The 17,947-nt window shown below is 43.5% G+C and overlaps 2 protein-coding genes across 12 annotated transcripts in view; both read right to left on the reverse strand.

Annotated features, from left to right (window-relative positions):
- BPTF (bromodomain PHD finger transcription factor) overlaps positions 1-2,529 on the reverse strand; it is a 52,685-nt gene extending 50,156 nt beyond the window's left edge. For 4 of the 11 annotated variants that reach the window (XM_059864115.1, XM_059864113.1, XM_059864112.1 and 1 more), the window contains exon 1: positions 1,786-2,526. In XM_059864115.1, coding sequence (XP_059720098.1) covers positions 1,786-2,422 — 637 coding nt within the window. In that variant the 5' untranslated portion in view covers positions 2,423-2,526. Of the gene's footprint in view, positions 1-1,785 lie in introns of all 11 variants that reach the window. The other 7 variants (XM_059864119.1, XM_059864116.1, XM_059864118.1 and 4 more) reach the window with 4 other exon arrangements.
- Positions 2,530-6,046: 3,517 nt separating this feature from the next.
- NOL11 (nucleolar protein 11) lies at positions 6,047-17,886 on the reverse strand. Its single transcript, XM_059864137.1, has 18 exons — positions 17,719-17,886; positions 16,180-16,293; positions 14,831-14,887; positions 14,106-14,251; positions 13,788-13,845; positions 13,138-13,276; positions 12,529-12,738; positions 12,154-12,230; positions 11,353-11,476; positions 10,571-10,674; positions 10,244-10,318; positions 9,302-9,486; positions 8,935-9,060; positions 8,561-8,776; positions 8,006-8,084; positions 7,059-7,151; positions 6,642-6,749; positions 6,047-6,340 (listed from the first exon to the last, which is right to left on the reverse strand). Exons 1-18 carry the CDS (start codon positions 17,869-17,871, stop codon positions 6,227-6,229), a joined length of 2,178 nt encoding a protein of 725 aa, XP_059720120.1. The 5' UTR covers positions 17,872-17,886; the 3' UTR covers positions 6,047-6,226.
- Between the last annotated feature and the right edge of the window lie 61 nt (positions 17,887-17,947).

Here is a 17,947-nt window from a genome sequence, read left to right on the forward strand (position 1 = left end):
AAAACCTGTCTGTGCTTGCACAACAATGCACAGAGAGCTATCTTCTGATTTGCCAAAACTTAGCACATTTGAAAAATGGCATACACCCATTCTCTGCAGAACTCATTTTAAATCTGGATGCTCATGTAAAAAATATTATCCTGACCTAGCCAGTTAAAATCATAAAAATATTATTTTCCTGACATAAGCACTCCCGAAAAAGTAATAAAAATGAAAGTTATCACAACTAAGAAGAAAATGGAGAGTTAAAAGTCAAGAGAATATTTTAGAGCTTTCCTTCTGTGAAGCCAGATCTCAATCTTTATCCAAAAAAATTCAATTTGATTGCAAGACATTCCTGCAACAGGTAAACTAACATCTTCTAAAAATTATCTCTAAATAAATTTAGTACTGTATGTACTTATTTTGATTCATTTAGGTTCTGAAGCATGGCTATAAGTTAAAAAAAAATATATAGACAAACATACAGAGCTTTTTAAAATACTATTATGAAGTCACAGAATGAGCTGATATTATTAACTCACCAAAATAAAAACAAATGACACTTTAGCAGCCAGTACTCCCCCCTTTTAAAAAGTCATCAGCTAACTACTCTACTCGGAACTACATTCCTTTTTTAATTAAGATGCAATGCATTCACACTAACAACCTGTTCCTCCCCCCTTCCAAACTGGCCAAATACTGGAACAACAGCACTGTCTGCCATCCTGTAGTCCAAATTACCTATAAGTTGAACTACTCTCCTGGTTCAGAGACTTTAAAAAAATAAATAAAATAAAATAAAATACAATAAAATAAAATAAAAATAAAATATTCTAAGCTTGAGCTCCATTCTGGAACAAGTTCAAATAAATCCAAAGTGCTTAAGTTTAAATAAAACAATTTTTGAAGCTTGATGAATGAACCAATTAAGGACCAACAGAAATGCAGGCCTTAAAAATTTCCAATTTTTCCACTCGAATGAAAAAAAAAAATCACAATTATGTTTAATGAATTTTAACCCCGACATGAGTTTTAAAGGTTGCCATATCTTAAGATAAACGCAGTGCTTAAATGCAAGACCTCTGACTCAACCTCTACCTTTTAATCTTTGTGTTGAACTCAAACTAGGTTTACATCCTTGCAATGAGGCCCTGTGCACTTTTCCCCAAACTATAACAATGCAATCTCCATTTTGAACAATGCACCTCATTTCCCTCCTTGGAAAGCTACTTCTGTCTTAAAGCCAGTAGATGCTGGATCCAGTTATAGCTCTGACCTCAAGAGCCTGAAAATTCTCGGTGTTTATAGCTTTTTTGGTTTTTTAAGCCACTTCAACTTACATGCGCTTCCTTTCCTTTCAACATCAAGTTGTATTTGCAAGCACAAGCCAGCCTTTCCTGTATTTAATTGAAAAGACCTCTTTGCAAGGCATACCTCTCGTTTCCCTTGTTTTTAAATTTAAAGTGAATGCTCCACAACACTTCTGACATTGTTTGCAACACGTCCTGGTGGATCGCGCATTTCTGCGGTCACCAGGTTCCCCATGAATATTTGCAGAGCATCCCCTTGTTCCAGCAAGTGCCGCCCGCCCTCCCCGCTCCTCTCCGTGCATGCGTTTGTGAGCATCTTCCAATGCTCCCCGCGTCCCCGGGGTTGCCAGTGGTTATTTGCATACCCCTCTCCCTGGGAGTGCTCACGGGCATCCCTCACGTCCTCGCAGGGGAGTGCGGAGCGTATTTGCCAACCTAGAGGGAGCATGTGGGGTGCCCTCGACTTGTTTGAGTTCGCCCACGGACTCTCTACCTGGGGTGCTGCTGTAGGTGCTGTGGCTCCTGAAGCTGCTCTCAGTGCAATAACTGGCATCGTCTTCATCCTCCATCTCTTCGGGGTAGTCAGAGTCGTCGTCGTCCTCCTCCTCCATTATCTCCTCCTCTTCCTCCTCGGAGTCCTGGTTATCCTCGGGGTCTCCCTCCTCCTCCTCCTCCTCGGACACCATGCTCTCCTCCTCCTCCTCGCTCTCATGATCGTCGTACACCACTTTGCTGATGCTCCTCCTGGACGAGGCAGCCCTGCCTTGGCTGTTGCAGCTGCCTCCTGCGCCTCCTCCTCCCCCTGCTCCTGCCGCCCCGGCCCTGCCCCTGCCCTTACCGCCGCTGCCTCCCCCACCGGGGGTGCTGCTGCCGCCGCCGCCCGCCTTCCTCTTGCCGCCCCCCCTGGGCGAGGCGGCGGCGGCGGGCGACGAGGCCTGGGCAGCGCCGGCTCCCTTCTGCTTGGGCCCCGCCGTCTCCGCCTGGGCCGCGGCCGCCCACCTGCCGCGGCTGCTGCCGCGCTGCCGGGAGCGCAGCCCGCCGATGGGGCCTGCCGGGGCCGGGGCGCTCGCCGGAGCGGCGGCCGCCGCCGGCTGCTGCTGCTTGGGCGGCCTGCCGCGCCGGCCCCGCATCGCTGGGCGCTGGCCGAGGGGGAAGGGAGGGGAAGGGCGGCTCGGGAGGGCGCTCGGAGTCCGGACAGGCGGCTACGGGCAAGCTCCGCGCCCCGCGGAGGGCGCGGGGCCGGGGCGGGGGGGGGGGCCGGGCAGAGCGGGCCGCGGCTCAACGCGAATCGCCGGCGCCCCGCTCCGGATCGCCGCCGGCCGCCATCTTGTTCCCCGCCTGCGCCTCGGCCGCTCCGCGCTGACTGGGGGAAGCGGCACCAGGCCCCGAGCGCCTCACGTGACCGCCGCGCCCGCCGCCGCCGCCAGGGGGCGCGCCCGCCGCGGCCGTGAGGGAGCCGCCGCGACGGGGCGGCCCCCGCGACCCCCGGACCCGGCACCGAGCCCGACACCGACACCAAACCCGGACCGAACCCGGCACCGACCACCGACCCCGGAACCGACGTCGACCCCAGGCACCGACAACGGCGCCGACACCGACGTCGGCACCAACCCCCAACCCGAATCCGAGCCAGGCACCGACCGCAGGCACCGGCACCGCTCCTCGCCCCTTTATGCTCCGCTTGCCCCTTTCCCTTCCGCCGGCACCCGGCGCGCCCCTGCCCCAGCTCACGGTCCCGACACCGCCGCTCCCTCAGCCGGCCCTGCCCCGGACTCACTCTCTCCCCATAGCAGAGTCGCTGGGCCGGTGGCCGGGGTCTCTCCCAGAGCTCCCCCCGAGGGAGCCCCCGGGCCCGTCGGGAGCAGCTCTGAGCGAGGTGCGCGCCGGGCCCCGGGCAGGGGCTCCCCACGAGGGTCTTCATTCCCCGTCCAGATCAGAACCCCGGGTGTCCCCTCGGGAGACGCTTCCCTCCGCCATCGGCACCGAGCAGCTCCTCTGACCCTGACACTCATCTCTGGCCGTGCTTTGACTCTTCGCCCCTTAAACCCCTCTTACAGCTCACTCTTACACAGCCAGCGCCCGTGTAAAGCAAACACTGAGATCACAGACGGACCCACCATCACCATTTTGCCCATCCACTTTCTCTATTCGCTGTTTCCACAGTTCTCTGGAGCGCTAAGAAAAGAGATGGGCTTCCTCTGCTTCGTATCCCCTTTGGTTGTCTCATTTGCCAGAGCCTACAAAGAACTAAAAATCAACAAAAACCAGCTGCACAGCTCGGTTTCCAATGCCACCACTTGAATTCAGGGTATGAGTTTCATAAGCGAAAGCAGTACAAACTGAAAGTCAGCCCAAGGCACACATATATCTTTTATTTCCTACAACCAGCCTTCCTTTTCATTGCTAGATCGAGACAGCTTCAGGGTTTCAGAGAGCCAGAAGTCTTATCATTAGAAAATCAGTCTGTTTACACGTTCATTTCTTTCAGTCCCTTGCTTATACATCCGAGCTAGGTAAAACCCAACGCTGGTCATGCCACAGACATGGCAGCGACATGTCCAATATATCATTAAATTTGCATTCTTCAATAGCAATTTTTGAAGTCCTTTTGTTCATTAACTTGTTGCTCAGGCCGAGCACCTCATTAAACCCCCAAACCTGCCACAGCATCAAGCACACAACAATGGCTGCAGGGTTTAGCCCAATTTGCACTCTATATCCAGCTTTTTATCTGCAGCTCTTTTATATTCAGTGTTGCAGCTGCACAGGCCCAAAGCCCTGAACACAGGATGACACACACACAGCAGCAGCCAACACTGCCCAACCCCATTTACACCTTTCTTTCTACTCAATTTGTATTTTGAACCTTTTCAAGTTACCTTCAGATTGCTTATGTGGGGCTGGTTTTTGCTGCCTCTCACAAGGTGGCAGAGGGTTGTGGTAACTCTTTAAATACTTGAATATACAGACACACATTTTCCATTATCTCCTTCTGGTATCAAGGGAAAAACACCTGTGCATTATGCCATCTATACACTGAGAATCTAGCAACGGTACCTAGTGCACCTGCTGCACCAATCACAGCCTGCAGCATTCTAAGAGCATTAACACCTCCAAAATACTGTGGATTTTGTGTATCTGTGGTAGATCAAAGGTGCTGAGAATCATGTGCTTCTGAACTGTGAACCAGAGTATGTGTCTCTTAATCCCATCCCTTATCAGTTGGTGATGTGGAAGTGCTTACTGAATTTTCATTTTGTAGGTGGAGAAATGGGTGCACAGAGAGGAATGTTACCTTCAGGGACAGGATATAAATTAGTCCTTTACAACACACAGCTCAGTAGAGAAATCAACCCCAACCCCAGGATCTGCCCCCATTCCACTCAGTAGAGTGGAATATACTGATTTGGAATGTGGAGCTCCTATTTGGAGTCTGCTGGTAGTTCAATGAGCATGTTTATAAGTGAATTGAACACAGCAGGAAGAGGAATTTTTGGGTGGAAGCTCAACCCTGCTTCCATCCTTAGGACAGACGGAGAAGAAGCTTCCTTTGACAAGGCACTTTGGAGAAGATGAACAGCCCAGTTGTTCCAAGCTGTTGTCTGGGTGGGCTCCTTTCTCCAAGGATAAGGGAAAGAACTGAAGCTACAGCTGGATGGCATTCAGAACAAGTGAGCATATGCTCTTGCTTAAATTATTGAGATGCTTTTGTCCAGTCCTTCACTCCAAACTATTTCATAACTTGTGTTAGGAATTGTATTTAGGTGTTCAGCTCTCAAATCAATTCCACAGACATTTTTCTAAGACACCACAGCGTTGCAGTTCAGCAGGAGACTGGAAGTCAGGTGCAGGGAGGAAGGAAGGGCTTACATGACTTTTGCTGAGGGAATTCAATATAGTTCCAATTGTCATTTTATTTAGATGATGAAAACCAAAGTATATCAATATACTGATATGCTGAATTCTACTAATATTCCATCACATAATTAGTAAAAATAACATAATATTTGCTGTTCTGAAAATTTACTGATTATCTTGTCCCCCCCAACAGTCCACCTTAAACTTGACTCCAGGAAATGCATCTGTCCCTTATAATTCAGCATTATGCATTTTTCCTTACTCCAGAATAGTCCCATAAGTATGTTGTAACAAGTCAGCTTTAAGTGAATGCCTCATCAGAAGAATAAGTCAACAGACACCTGTAAAATCTTCAACAAATGTTGTCTGCATAAAACTTTAGTTGATCACTTTGTATTCCAAAGAGAGTCAAAATCAATCTAAGATATACTTTGAAATGCTAGAATTCAAGCAGCATAGGTGACACTAAGTTGAGGTGTTCAGTAGTTGAGAAAGTACTTACAGAAAACAAACTGATATAGGCAAGAATGTTCTTATTTTAAATTCAAGATAAGTTTTCTTGTCCAAAATATTGAAAGCAACTTACTACCAGTGCCAAGAAGTCCACTCTATAAATCTTCAGCTGCTACTGCAGAGGTTTTTTTCAGACTTGTACATACACTTGGTACTGACAGTGTATAAATACAACTAAACATGTCACCTTCCAAAGGGACTCGAGCCTTTTAACTGTGTGCAGCTCTTTCCAAGTTACACAGCCCAAGACAGCGAGTTATGCCCTCAGCACTTCTGCCACAACCACCTTGTGTCTAGCCAAGAATCGTGTGGTATTCTAGGAAGTTCTCATGATCATGTATCAAAATTCTACATGAAAATATAAGCAAACATCCAGCTTCTCATCCAGTCAAAAAGAGAGATTTTAATACACAAGGCTCAAACTTACAACTCCCATGTAGCTACAGAGTAACCAGGCTCCTCCTATGTAGAAAACAACTTTTGACAGCCCCAATATGGAGTGCTAATACATCCTTGTCATAAAAGGAATCAATACAAAATAAATGTGTTAATGAGCTTCAAATTCAAATGATTTCCAGCACTTCAATGGAATAGGTCTGAGATTCTCTCAGGTGGTTCAGTCTTTGTAACTCCCGCAAACTTCCTTCAATCTTGTTGAGTTCTGAGTAGAACCGTACCTGAAAAGAAGAAAACAGAGACATTTATAGTAAAACACACTTTAATTCTTTTCATACATCATCATACTGTGGAACTATCTGTGGTTCTGCACAGCTTAAGATATTTAAACCAAATAAAGCAGCTTTTGAAATCCAAATGAGACAGAGGCAACTGCAATTCATGCTCAGGAAGGAGCACACAGAGGAACACAGACATTATCTGATTCACTATATAATTTCTTGTCTGTCTTCCCCTGTTCTCAACATCCATATTCTGAATCCAACTAAAAACCAAAGAATTATCCCAGAAGATGCAACTTACTTGGGCTCTCACAAACTTATGCAGGTTTGAAAGCAAGTCCTTTGCTTCTGGAAGCATCACCATGACCGTGAATTGAGCATCGAGCAACAGGCACATCCAATCCATGATCTGAAGAGAAACAAAAAAGTACACTTACACTTCCCAGTCTGGAAATAACACACATTTGCCTTTAAAAGCTGAATTCTGAAACATTAACAGCTGCTGCAAAATGCATGTGATCATATGTTCAGGCATATTTTAAGGTATATTTGTGTTTTGATAGTTAAAGTGTTACATCTGATTTCACACAGGTTACATTGATGGACAGTTCTTTGTAGAACGAATGCAGGTGTCAGTTGATTTTAGATATTCCCAACTTCTCCCAGTTACACACCCCAGAAACAGAAGGAAGCACAGCTCACAGAATGAGCTGCTCACCTGATTTATTGTGGGAGAGCGTATTCCAGGAAGAGTGGTGTTAACTTTTTCACTGCATTTCACATACAGGTAATATAAATACCTGAGAAATAGCTGAAAGCAGAAAAGTCAGAACATTTGTAAAGGACAAACATTCAATAGACCAAGGGGTTTTGTCTTGCACATGGTAATATTCATAAGGATTTTTTAAATTCTACTTTTTGCTTTTGAATGCAATGTAGATGCCTGTATACTACACATTAAAAACAAGTTTTATGGTTCTCTTACACCATCCAGAGCTGGATGTTTGAAAATTCTCAGCAATATTCAGTGTAAATTACATTCAGGGGTGATCACTGTTCTAGGAGATGTGTCAGAGCTGAGATCAGCTTTGCTGTGATGTGTGGGGTTTTTCAAAATCACTGGAAAATCACACATATGCTCAGGTACACACAGTTCTTGAAGTTATATTTCAGATTTTGAGAAACAGGGGAGTTTGGAAGGTTTTTTCCTAGACTGAGGCGATCTAGATTTATAGTACATTTGGGATTATACAGAGTTTTTTTCTCATATTTTCTAAACTTCTGTTTCTGATAGGACTGACTAAATTACTGTGTCTTTTTTCTTTCTTAAAAAACATCCAAATCAAGGGAAGGTATTATTACTTGCTAACAGAATATGAACATTTTCCAGGTATGCTGGGTCATAAAGAGAGTTTCTTACTTACATCTTCTAAAATAACCAAGGACTAGAAATATCAAGAAAATTACCTAAGTATATGGAAAAATGTGATATTCCTTAATATTAAATCTTATTAGGCATCATAATTTCATTTTTCTGCATTGGTTTGTTATTCAGACTCCTGAAAGAACAGTGAATTTCTCATATACAATAGAAAAAAATCTTTTCCCTTTCCTTCACCACGAAATATTAAGTGTTTTTATACTTTTTAATGTTAAAATACTTACAATAGCTTGTTGTGCTGGAAGGTTTTTCAGGTGAGGCAAGAGAAATGTTTCAGTGTAAGCTGAATGGAGAACAGCATTTCTGTGTAGTGCCATTAAGGGAATAACATTGCAGGAAAAATACCAGTTTCTTCAAACCAGAGCGAATTCTAAAGAAAATATTTCTTCAGTTTTTGAGAGAAGTTCTATTTCAATTTTATTTCTATCATGAAATATCTACAGCAACTGAACCATTACAATAGATTTAACTTGAACAGCTCTGTCCACTACAAGAGTGTAACTCCCTGATGTGTTTCAACAGGCAAATATCCAAAGCACTGATCCCTTTGCTCTGAAGTAGAGAAAAATTATTGCAAAAGTGTAATAAAACTAAGTTTAAATTGGTGTAGATACATTCTAAATTTAGATTTTAAACAGTTTTTCTACTGAGTAGGAGCAGCTCTTATGAGAACTCAGAAACTCTGAGCAATCACAGAGGATGTGCCTTTTGGCAATAGCAAATGTAAACATGCACAGCATGAGCAAAGCTCTGCCTGCCCTTCAGCACCCAGAGGATACAGCAATGCTGCCTTCTGAAGCCCAACAGGGCAGGATTCACCAACACTCCGGCTTTCCTTTGGGATTTTGGTATCACACATGTCCTGGTCCATCTCTTCACTGAAACCATTTTCTAGAATTTCAGTCTTAACTTCCATATCGTTGAGTTCAACATCAACGTAACAGATGGCAGAATCTAGATTTACATCTACACTTTTAAGATGGTCTTCACTCACGCTGTAGATGAAAATTTCAGACATTTAACACTTTTAATTATTAGCTTTAAAATCAGCAATGCCATCAACACATATAATGAACTCTACAAAGCTTATTATGAAAACAAAACCAGACTAAAATTTGGTGAAGAAAAAAAGGAAAGGCTGATTTTGAATTACCTTAAAAATGCTTTCAGGCAAGCATAAGTAATTTCTTCAGGAATATCTGGAAACCGTTCTAGGCACATTTGTAACAGATGCAGGTCTTTTTGCTCCAAAGCAACAGCCATTAAATCTGGACATAAACTATAAGAATATGAAATTATTAGGTTGCACCATCCACACTGAGAACTACACTGGTGACTAAGGTAGTAGTACTAATCTTCCTCCCCAGATGGAATTTTATGCAAAACACCAACTTCATCAGAAAATAAACATCTCTGGTACTGAATTCTGATAATTCAAGAGCAGCTTATAAAGAACTTTATTTCTACTTTTTTTAATTTTAAAGACTATCCTTACACTTTAAAAAATGCAGAGTCACTACCTGTAGGACAAGTCACGGGTTTCAACGATCTCCTGCAGTAAATTTTGAGGGTAGAACTTTGGATTTCTTTTACATCTGTCTGTAAGGGCAGTGACCACACAGCCAATGGTGGCTTGCAGGTCTGGGGTCGGTGCTTTTGCCATCAGTTTTTTCAATTCAGTTTCCACCACATAATTAGAAGCATCCTGGAAAAGACAAGTACTGTGCAACTCAGAAGTACATGGCACATGTTTGACAACTACCCTGGCATTAATTAGAAGCTGGCATTAAGTAGAAGCAGATCTATTTTGGAATTCAAGTTACAACAATTTACAGAAATCCCTCACCACTCTATGTTTGGATAGGATGGATTCTCTCAAGCATTAAGGATCTAAATGAGGAGATTCCTCACTCTGAACTCAGGCAAGCAGTAATTGCTCATTAATAACCTGTTACATCAGTGACAATCCCAAGGTGTCCAGCCACAGGTGAACTGTAGATAAGCTTCCCTTCCTGTGTGACCTATCACAGCACTTGCAGCAAGTTCTAGAAAGGAACTAAGAGCTGATTGCTGAATTTACAGTGGAATTCCTGACAATTCCTCTGACTTTCTGAAGGCCAAAATGCCTTCAACAAAATTAAGGTCATAAATAAGAACATAAACAAGCAAAGTTCAGATGAAATATCCTCCCTTATTTACTGTAAGAGACTGTCATTAAAAATGAACAAATTTGTGCAAGTTTCCAGAACTCAGCTGTTATAACACACTCCTATGACAAAACTTAATTTCATCATGCCCAAATGCTGTTCTTGCACAATAATGATAATAACAATATCCTTCATCTCACCTGTTCAAGGCAGCTTGGTCAACCTGATATGTGCAAGAGGACATGGAAAGAGGTAACAGCTTAAGAGACACCTAAAATATTCTGAGAACTACTTGAGGATATTTGGGTTACTTACTTTGAGTCTTAGTAAGAGCTGCCCAACTGATAAGGTCCCTGACTGTCCAGCAACAGTGCTCCTATTTGATCTTAACTGTGGCGAAGAAAAACAGAGTTATTATTCAGCTCCAAAATATTTAAGAATTTCAAGCAAAATAAAAGGACACTTCATGTGTCAACTTGCTGTCCAGACTACAATTACTAACTCTAATTTCAGAAATTGTATTAGAAACAATCAGTAACAGATAAAGTGAAATTTCTTTCTGCTGCAACACCTAAGAGTAGCAGCACGGGGAAGAGACAAGACAGACAACAACCTCAAACGACCCCAATAATGCTAACTTACACTCATTCTGGCCTCTGCTTTCAGAGCTACAGACTCCTGGGACTGAAAGGAAACCACCAGCTCTTCATCTTCCAGGGTATTCCAGTTCACAAATGAGGACACATCTGGGAACACACAAATGAAACTACATGAAGATAACACTTACAGCACATTTATTGAAGTATGAATATTGCATCAACTTCTTATGTTAATAGATACTTTCTAAACTATAATGCAAGTGATTTTATGCCAAGAAAGTTGCCAGTTTTATTTCAGCAGTGGGTAATTTTATGACCTTTTTTACACTCTTCCTCCATTTTGCCTCTGGGAGCAAGAGAAGTTATTACACAATTTATCCTGAGCATTACTTGCAATGTTTTACCACTGCAGTGCTTAAAACCACTATGACAGTAGAATTTTAAACTGAAGTTCACAAACTAAGGTTTTACATTGTTCTATCTGACCACAAACTCTTTAAAATACTTTTTAGGAAACAGCACTTCACTTTGTCCTCAGTATTCATCACCAGCATTCCAGTGTTCTCAGTAATTCCAGTATCTGAATGACAACCCAGGTTAAGTGAAGCCACAATAAATTCAGACATTTGTGTGCTTTGGTGTTCCCAGCACCAGTAAATTTAGCAGCCAGGAACACAGCACAGTGTGAAGTTGCTTTGAGCTGTTTACATTCAATTAATAAATTTTATAGGACTGTGTTAAAATAATTTTTATCAATTTCAGACATCTTCCTTTTACAAGATCTTTTCACTGTAATTGTAAAAAAACAAACAAAAAAAATCTTACCAAGGGTTTGACTGTCCTTGAGCTTTCCCACAGCAGCTGCCAAGGATGATGTTTCACACTTGTACATAATTACAGTCAGCACTTTCCCATGAATTAGAAAAAATTTTTCCTCGTAACACCACAACTGCAAAATATTAAAATGTATCATAAAAGAGATAAGCAGAAAAGTGAGTTCCTGCACTGATGTGTAACTCCTTACTGTAAGCTTCAACTGGAAGTCAGTGATCAGATTATTTTATTATTTATTATTAAGTTATTTGTGGTAGGTTTAACATTTGTTAGAAAACCTTCATTACCTGCTGATTTTAAATACAGAAATTACAAATGCTGAGTATTTTTCCAGGGATCTCCTAAAATATAGAGGCTTCTCCAAAGCAATAAGTCCTCTGAAAATTTCATTTTTAAAGTTTCCTCTTGTGCAATTTTAAGACAAAAGCAATCAGCTGTTCTGGTTCCCTAGTGCATTTATTCCTTAGCTGTCATTTCACCTATTTGACTCTTGAATAGCTTGAAGCAAATTGCCTGAACAGAACAGACACTGCTGGGTTTTGTGTTCAGTGATTTTAATTCACACCAAACAATCATGATCATGAGAAATTACAAAGTACTAAATGATCACAGAAATTCCTACAGGCCACCACTCTCCCCATGAATATTCTGACAGAAAGTGCACATCAGCTGCTCAGCACAAGTTGCAATTACTGCTCCTCCAGCAGCAGCAGAGCTCTGCAGCCCAGCAGTCCCTTCCCTGCTGCCAAAAGCACAAAGCCCAAGGACCCCAAAGCCATGGCTGAGCTTTACCTGGCCACTGGTCCCCAGGGGCAGCTCCTTGGAGGTTTGCAACGTCTGGAATTTTGTGTTCCATATGGTCAGGCACTCTGAGGGAAGTAACAGTAAAAGACCAAAAAGCAACATGAGCACTACACTTGCCTTTGCTACTTTCAATTACAAACGCTGAAGGAAACAGAAATAACTGTTTCAAAGCAGCTCAGCCAGTATTGAGCATTAGGAATTACATCACCCAGGTTAAATCTCAGTCCATAGAAATGTTAGTTTTCCAGTGAAGAGCTTTAAACCAGAGTTTGGGACAAGAGGGACAGCACAGTTTTCACACCCAGTGCTTTGCCCAAGGAAATTTTAGACCTTACAATATCTTAATATGATTTTTCAAGTTACCTTTGGGCTTTTTCCCAGGTTCAGGGAGACTGCCCAACACTGCAATGTGGTCTTTGTCCAGGACAACCAAAGATGTTCCTTTCAGAACAGCTCCAGATACTGAAAGGTTTAGTAGTAGTGACTTGGACAAAATTTCTTCTTCTTTTTCCTCTTCTTCTTCAGTATCTTGCTGTAGAGGTATCAGAACCTGGTACACAGAGTTATTGGAATCTGTCAAAAGAAAGATAACAATCACTCTTTTACAATTTTTTTTTGTAGAAAAAACCTGTTTGATATGATATGGCAAAAGAACATCCAAAAAAACCCCAATATCCAGTGAATGCTGAAAGAAGAATTAATGCAGGATATTTAAAGGACTTATTATAATCCAAAGCAGCAAAATAAAAGTACAGCAATAAAGGTGCAGAGAGATCTGCAGGGTACAGTGATCACAGGTAGGAACAGTTGAAACCATTAAAGTATCAGGAATCTTTCATTACTACTTGTAGCTGCTTTAGAAAGTTTAAAAAACTAAAAATATTAAACAGCATTTCATAAACATGAACATTTTCTGTCCTTTCATACAATTCTTTGCTTCATTATCACAACCCATTAACAAGCAGAACTTACACAAACACAGAAGTGTGACAGTTTGGTTTGTTATATGTGCTGTGAAACACAGTGGCTTGGCTGATCCCTGCTGTTCAAGCTTGTATTTGTGTAGATTACCCAGCTTAGGCTTCTGTACATAGACAAAAAAATTCCTATCCTAAAATAAAAAAAAGAAAAGAAAATTTTCCCTTAATTTACACAAAGAAGATATAACAGAAATTCAGATATCAGTACTGCTTAACATTGGATGTTGTGCAAAATTAGGAAATTGTGTTTTCTATAGGACATGCAGAATTATTTGGATAACGAGAATTCTTATTTGATGCCACAAATGGATTTACAGGAAGAAGCATTTGCATAAAGACAGATTCAGGTACAATTCCTTTTTTAAACACAAACATCCTATTTAATAGATCCTCACAATGAGCAATGAAGAGTCACACAATGTCTACTGTACCTCATATTATTAATTGTTCTCTGCAGCTTTGAGAGCCCAGCTTCTCAGCCCTGAATGCAACACAGCTTCCATTTAACTGCTGTGTTGATTAAATCAGGATAATGATTCTACTAAAAGCTCTTACAATCAAATGAAACCAGTGATGGATTTTGAAAAAAACACTCAGGTCTTCTGCTATGAGAGATTTTTAAATAAAAAGTATTTAACTCACTTTCTCAGTAGTGAAAATTAAGACAGGTTGTTGTCCTTCCATAAAAGCTCCACTCCACCTAAAAGCAGAAAGCTGGATGAACATCCTCCAAATTCTAGGTTCATGTATAAAGTCTTATCACTATACACCAGACACCTTCTAGTTTTTAGGAAATCTCTTTAAATAACTCTAAGATTTTAAAAATCAAGTGTTGGAAGAAAACACCCAACTCCATGATCTTGGTCTTTGATTGTCCCCCATCTCCTCAAAAGAGGGAACAACTTTCACAGTCCCAGTCATTTCCCCGAGCAAGAACCCCCACAAAGTGGCCCCACTGACCTGATGGCCTCAGCTGAGATGAGGTTCTCAATCTCCTGCTGAGGAGCCTCCAGGAGCACATCCAGGGTCCGAACAGCCCCTCCCCTGAACAGCACCAGGGCCCCACCCTGGGGCAGGGAGTGGATCCTGTACACATCTGCTGAGAGCTGCAAGAACAAAACCAAATCTCTGTTCTCTAATACACTGCCCTGAAAACTGAGAGCTCTGTTCATTATTCTCACTTTTGCCAATAAACTTTAAACAGAAAGATTATGAAGCTTTAAGATTCTTGATAAAGTAGCTCTGAATGTTGCTGATTTGCTGAAATGCCACAAATAATGCAAATCACTACCAAAAAAAAAGCCAGGAAAATGTCCTGATGAACATCACATTCCTGAATCACATCAGAAAATACATGACAGGGTCAGGAGGTCACACAACTGCTCTAGAGCAACACACAAAGTGATGTTTAACACATCAAAAAGCAGAACACAAAGATCTGTAACTGAACACAAATCATCATCTTTAGAAAGTCCTCAGAAATGCTGGTCTTGGCATAAAAATCACTTTAGGAGAAATATTCTGATGATAAAGTCAGTGCAAGTGGATTCCTTGCAATACTCCACAACATCACGAAGCACAAGTTAAGCTAAAATGGAATATGGCCAATACTATGAAAACTGGAGCAGTTTTTCCCTCCACCAGGATCCAAAACACATAGAAGAGAACACCTGAAGGACACTTACTGTTGCTTTAAAGGCTTTGTCCAAGTTCATGTCTTCATTCTTCCATATTCTTAAAACCTTTAAGGGAAGCATCATTTTTAGGTAAAACAGTAACACACAGACTTCTCAGCACTCAAAATACCAGCAACTGCAACAGGAGGAAAACAAACAGGGAGCATTCAGAGCAACCTGAGTGGGAACTGCCCCAGGGGGGAGCAGAAACAGCAGGGATAGAAACCAAGCTCAGAAATCCTGAGCTGGAAAGAAAGGACAGGAGAGAATAAAGAAAAAGACACAGCAGAGCTCTGAATTAAAGTAGGTAAGAGTGCTGGAGAGAGGTGAGATCCAGATGGCCTGGTTTTCACAAGCAATGCAAGGCCAGCAGTGATACTTCATCAACAACAATGAAAAGCCAAAGGTTCAGCATGATCTAAGCAAATGCTACATAAACACAAGAGAAACTTTTAACTGTGAAACAAGAGCAGGAAAACAAGGATGGGGTTGTGAACTATTGTAACCATTCCAGCACCACCACCATGCAGCTGTAAATGTCACCCAGGCTGCAACAGAAGTAACTCATCCTTAGGGAGTGCATGCAGCAGGCACTGAGCATCTCCTGTGTCTAAGGGCCACCAGACCATGGTGCTCAGCACAGAAGCTGCTTGTGTCACTGTGGAAACCCAGGGCACTGGGAATATTTCTCTGACTGCTTTGGGGTGCCCTGACCCCCACGGGTGCAATGACTTTGACCCTCATTCATGGAGAAAGTTTCCCAGACTTCAAGATAGACTGGAACCCACCAAAGTGTGAAATAGATTATAGAGAGCAGTGTAGGTGGATCACTTGGTGAGAAATTGATGTTTTGGGATTTTTAGAAAGTTGTGGATGGAAGCAAGATGGAGAGCACAGGGTGTTGTCCTGGGCTTCTTCCTTCTTCTCCAAGGGTCTGGGTGGCATTTTGTAATTGGGCAGAAAGTCCCCAGTGGGGCTCTTTGGGATCAGTTATTGGGGTAAAAGGGAAAATAATCCAGGTGTCAGTTCTTAATTGGATAGTTTAGTTTCAAAAGACCTTGGAACAAGAGATTGTTGGGCATTTTGTGCCTTCTAATGAAAAGCTGCCCAACTCACAGCAGTGAGACTGTTTTACTGGTAAGAAACAATAAACACTTGAGTCTGAACATGAACTACTGTCTCAAGTGCCTTCAATCCAGAGCCAGAGAAACCCACAACTGGTACCTCCACATCACCAGTGCTGAGAGCTCCCCACACTTTCAACCAGAAATGTCACACTGCTGATTTTTTCCTACCTACACTCTCTCAGGAGGACCCACCAAACCCTTTTTTCCTCTCTAAAAGGATGAGGCTCTCACCTTGTCATCATGAACTGCAATGTACTCGTGGGTTTCAAAGTTGCACACGACAGGACAGGTGAGAATCTGCCCGTGTTTAACCGACCAACAGCCCAGGGGCTTCTGATCTGAAATCTACAGAGTCACAACAAAGACAGTGCAATTCAAATGTAACATGTGAAACACCCTGGGGACTTCTCTCGTGACAGAAAGGAAATGTGAGGCAGCCACATCTGACCTGAATTAGAATATTAAAATATGGAAAATGCTTTACTCAGAAATTCCTCTTGAGCATTCCTGTCCCCCCCCCCAACACCAACAATTTCAGAATAACAGGAAAGAATTCGACATTAATGAGATTTCTTTTCACATAAGAAATAACTTTGACCTGTAACAGTCTAAAGGATTTATGATGTGAAACACAGGTACAAGGCATGGCTTTTTCACAGGGCAAATATTCATTTTATCACTAGTATTATTTATTTTTACTGACTAATACAATCACACACAGACTTGTGTTTTTTCTCTTCCTATTTCAAAGTGAGTTATTGAGACCAGGAGCAGTGGATTTTGCAGTCTGAACCCCTGTTCTGTGTGATTTACAGGCGAGGGCAGGAGCCCCTCTCCTCCCTCAGGAGTACACTGGGTGTATTTACAACATAGCTGTGCTGTCACATATGGTCTTGGCAGTGAGAATAAACAATCCAAAGGAGATTGAATCATCAACCCACTTAGATTATGGAATGATTTAGGTTGGAAGGGACTTTAGATCACCAAGTCCCACTCCCTGCCATGGACAGGGATACCTTCCACTGTCCCAGGGTGCTCCAAGCCCTGTCCAATCTGGCCTTGGACACTTCCAAGGATCCAGGGGCAGCCACAGCTTCTCTGGGCACTCTGTGCCTCACCACCCTCACAGGGAACAACTCCTCTCCAATATCTAATCCAAACCTACACTCTGTCAGCTTAAACCCATTCCTGCTTGTCCTGTCACGACAATTCCCAACTGTGTGGATGTGACAGTCAACTAAACACAGAAACTCAAATACATGCCTTAAAATTTCTTATTATGGTCTGTTGAATAACAGAGACCAGAACACATTCTCATTTTCAGGTGCTGCAAACTAAAGTGTTCCTGCTGCCCGTAGGACGGCAGCTGACACTGAGCTGACAGCCCAGAACCTGGCATTTAAGGGACACGTACCTGTGGCTTCGGGAAAGTGGTTTTGGGGACGGGGAATGGACAGAGAATATCAGCAAAAGGAGAAATACCCGAACAAGCGCCCGAGCCGCCCCGCGTTCCCGAGCAGAGGGAGCGGGGGCAGCGGGGAGCGCAGGGGGCAGATCATGGCCGGGCTGGGCCAGCGCCGCTCCCGGGCCGGAGCCGTTCCCCGCCCCTCCTCCCGCCGGGGACGGCGGCCGGGGACAGCGGGACCTGGCCCGGACAGCCGGGAGAGAGGGAATACGGGAAACGGCGCGGCCCTGGCCCTGCCCGGGACACCCCCCATGCCGGGGCTGCCTGGGCCGGCGCTGCCGCCCCCGAGCAAGCGCGCGCAGTACCTTGAAGAGCGTAGCGGCCCGGCCGCGCTCGGTGAGCAGCACGAGGTCGCTGCCCGGGCCCGGCTCCAGGCACAGCCCAGGGCCAGGGCCGGGGCCGCTGCCGCCGCCGGGGCCCGGCCCGCGTAGCGTGAAGCTCTCGCACAGCGCCGCCATCTTGGCCAGGCCCCGCTCTCGCGAGAGTTAGCGCGATGCTCGCGCCCGCGCGTGACCCGGGGCGGGGCCGGCCGGG

This window comes from Haemorhous mexicanus, chromosome 20 (assembly GCF_027477595.1).
Source record: "Haemorhous mexicanus isolate bHaeMex1 chromosome 20, bHaeMex1.pri, whole genome shotgun sequence".
Taxonomy (NCBI): domain Eukaryota; kingdom Metazoa; phylum Chordata; class Aves; order Passeriformes; family Fringillidae; genus Haemorhous; species Haemorhous mexicanus.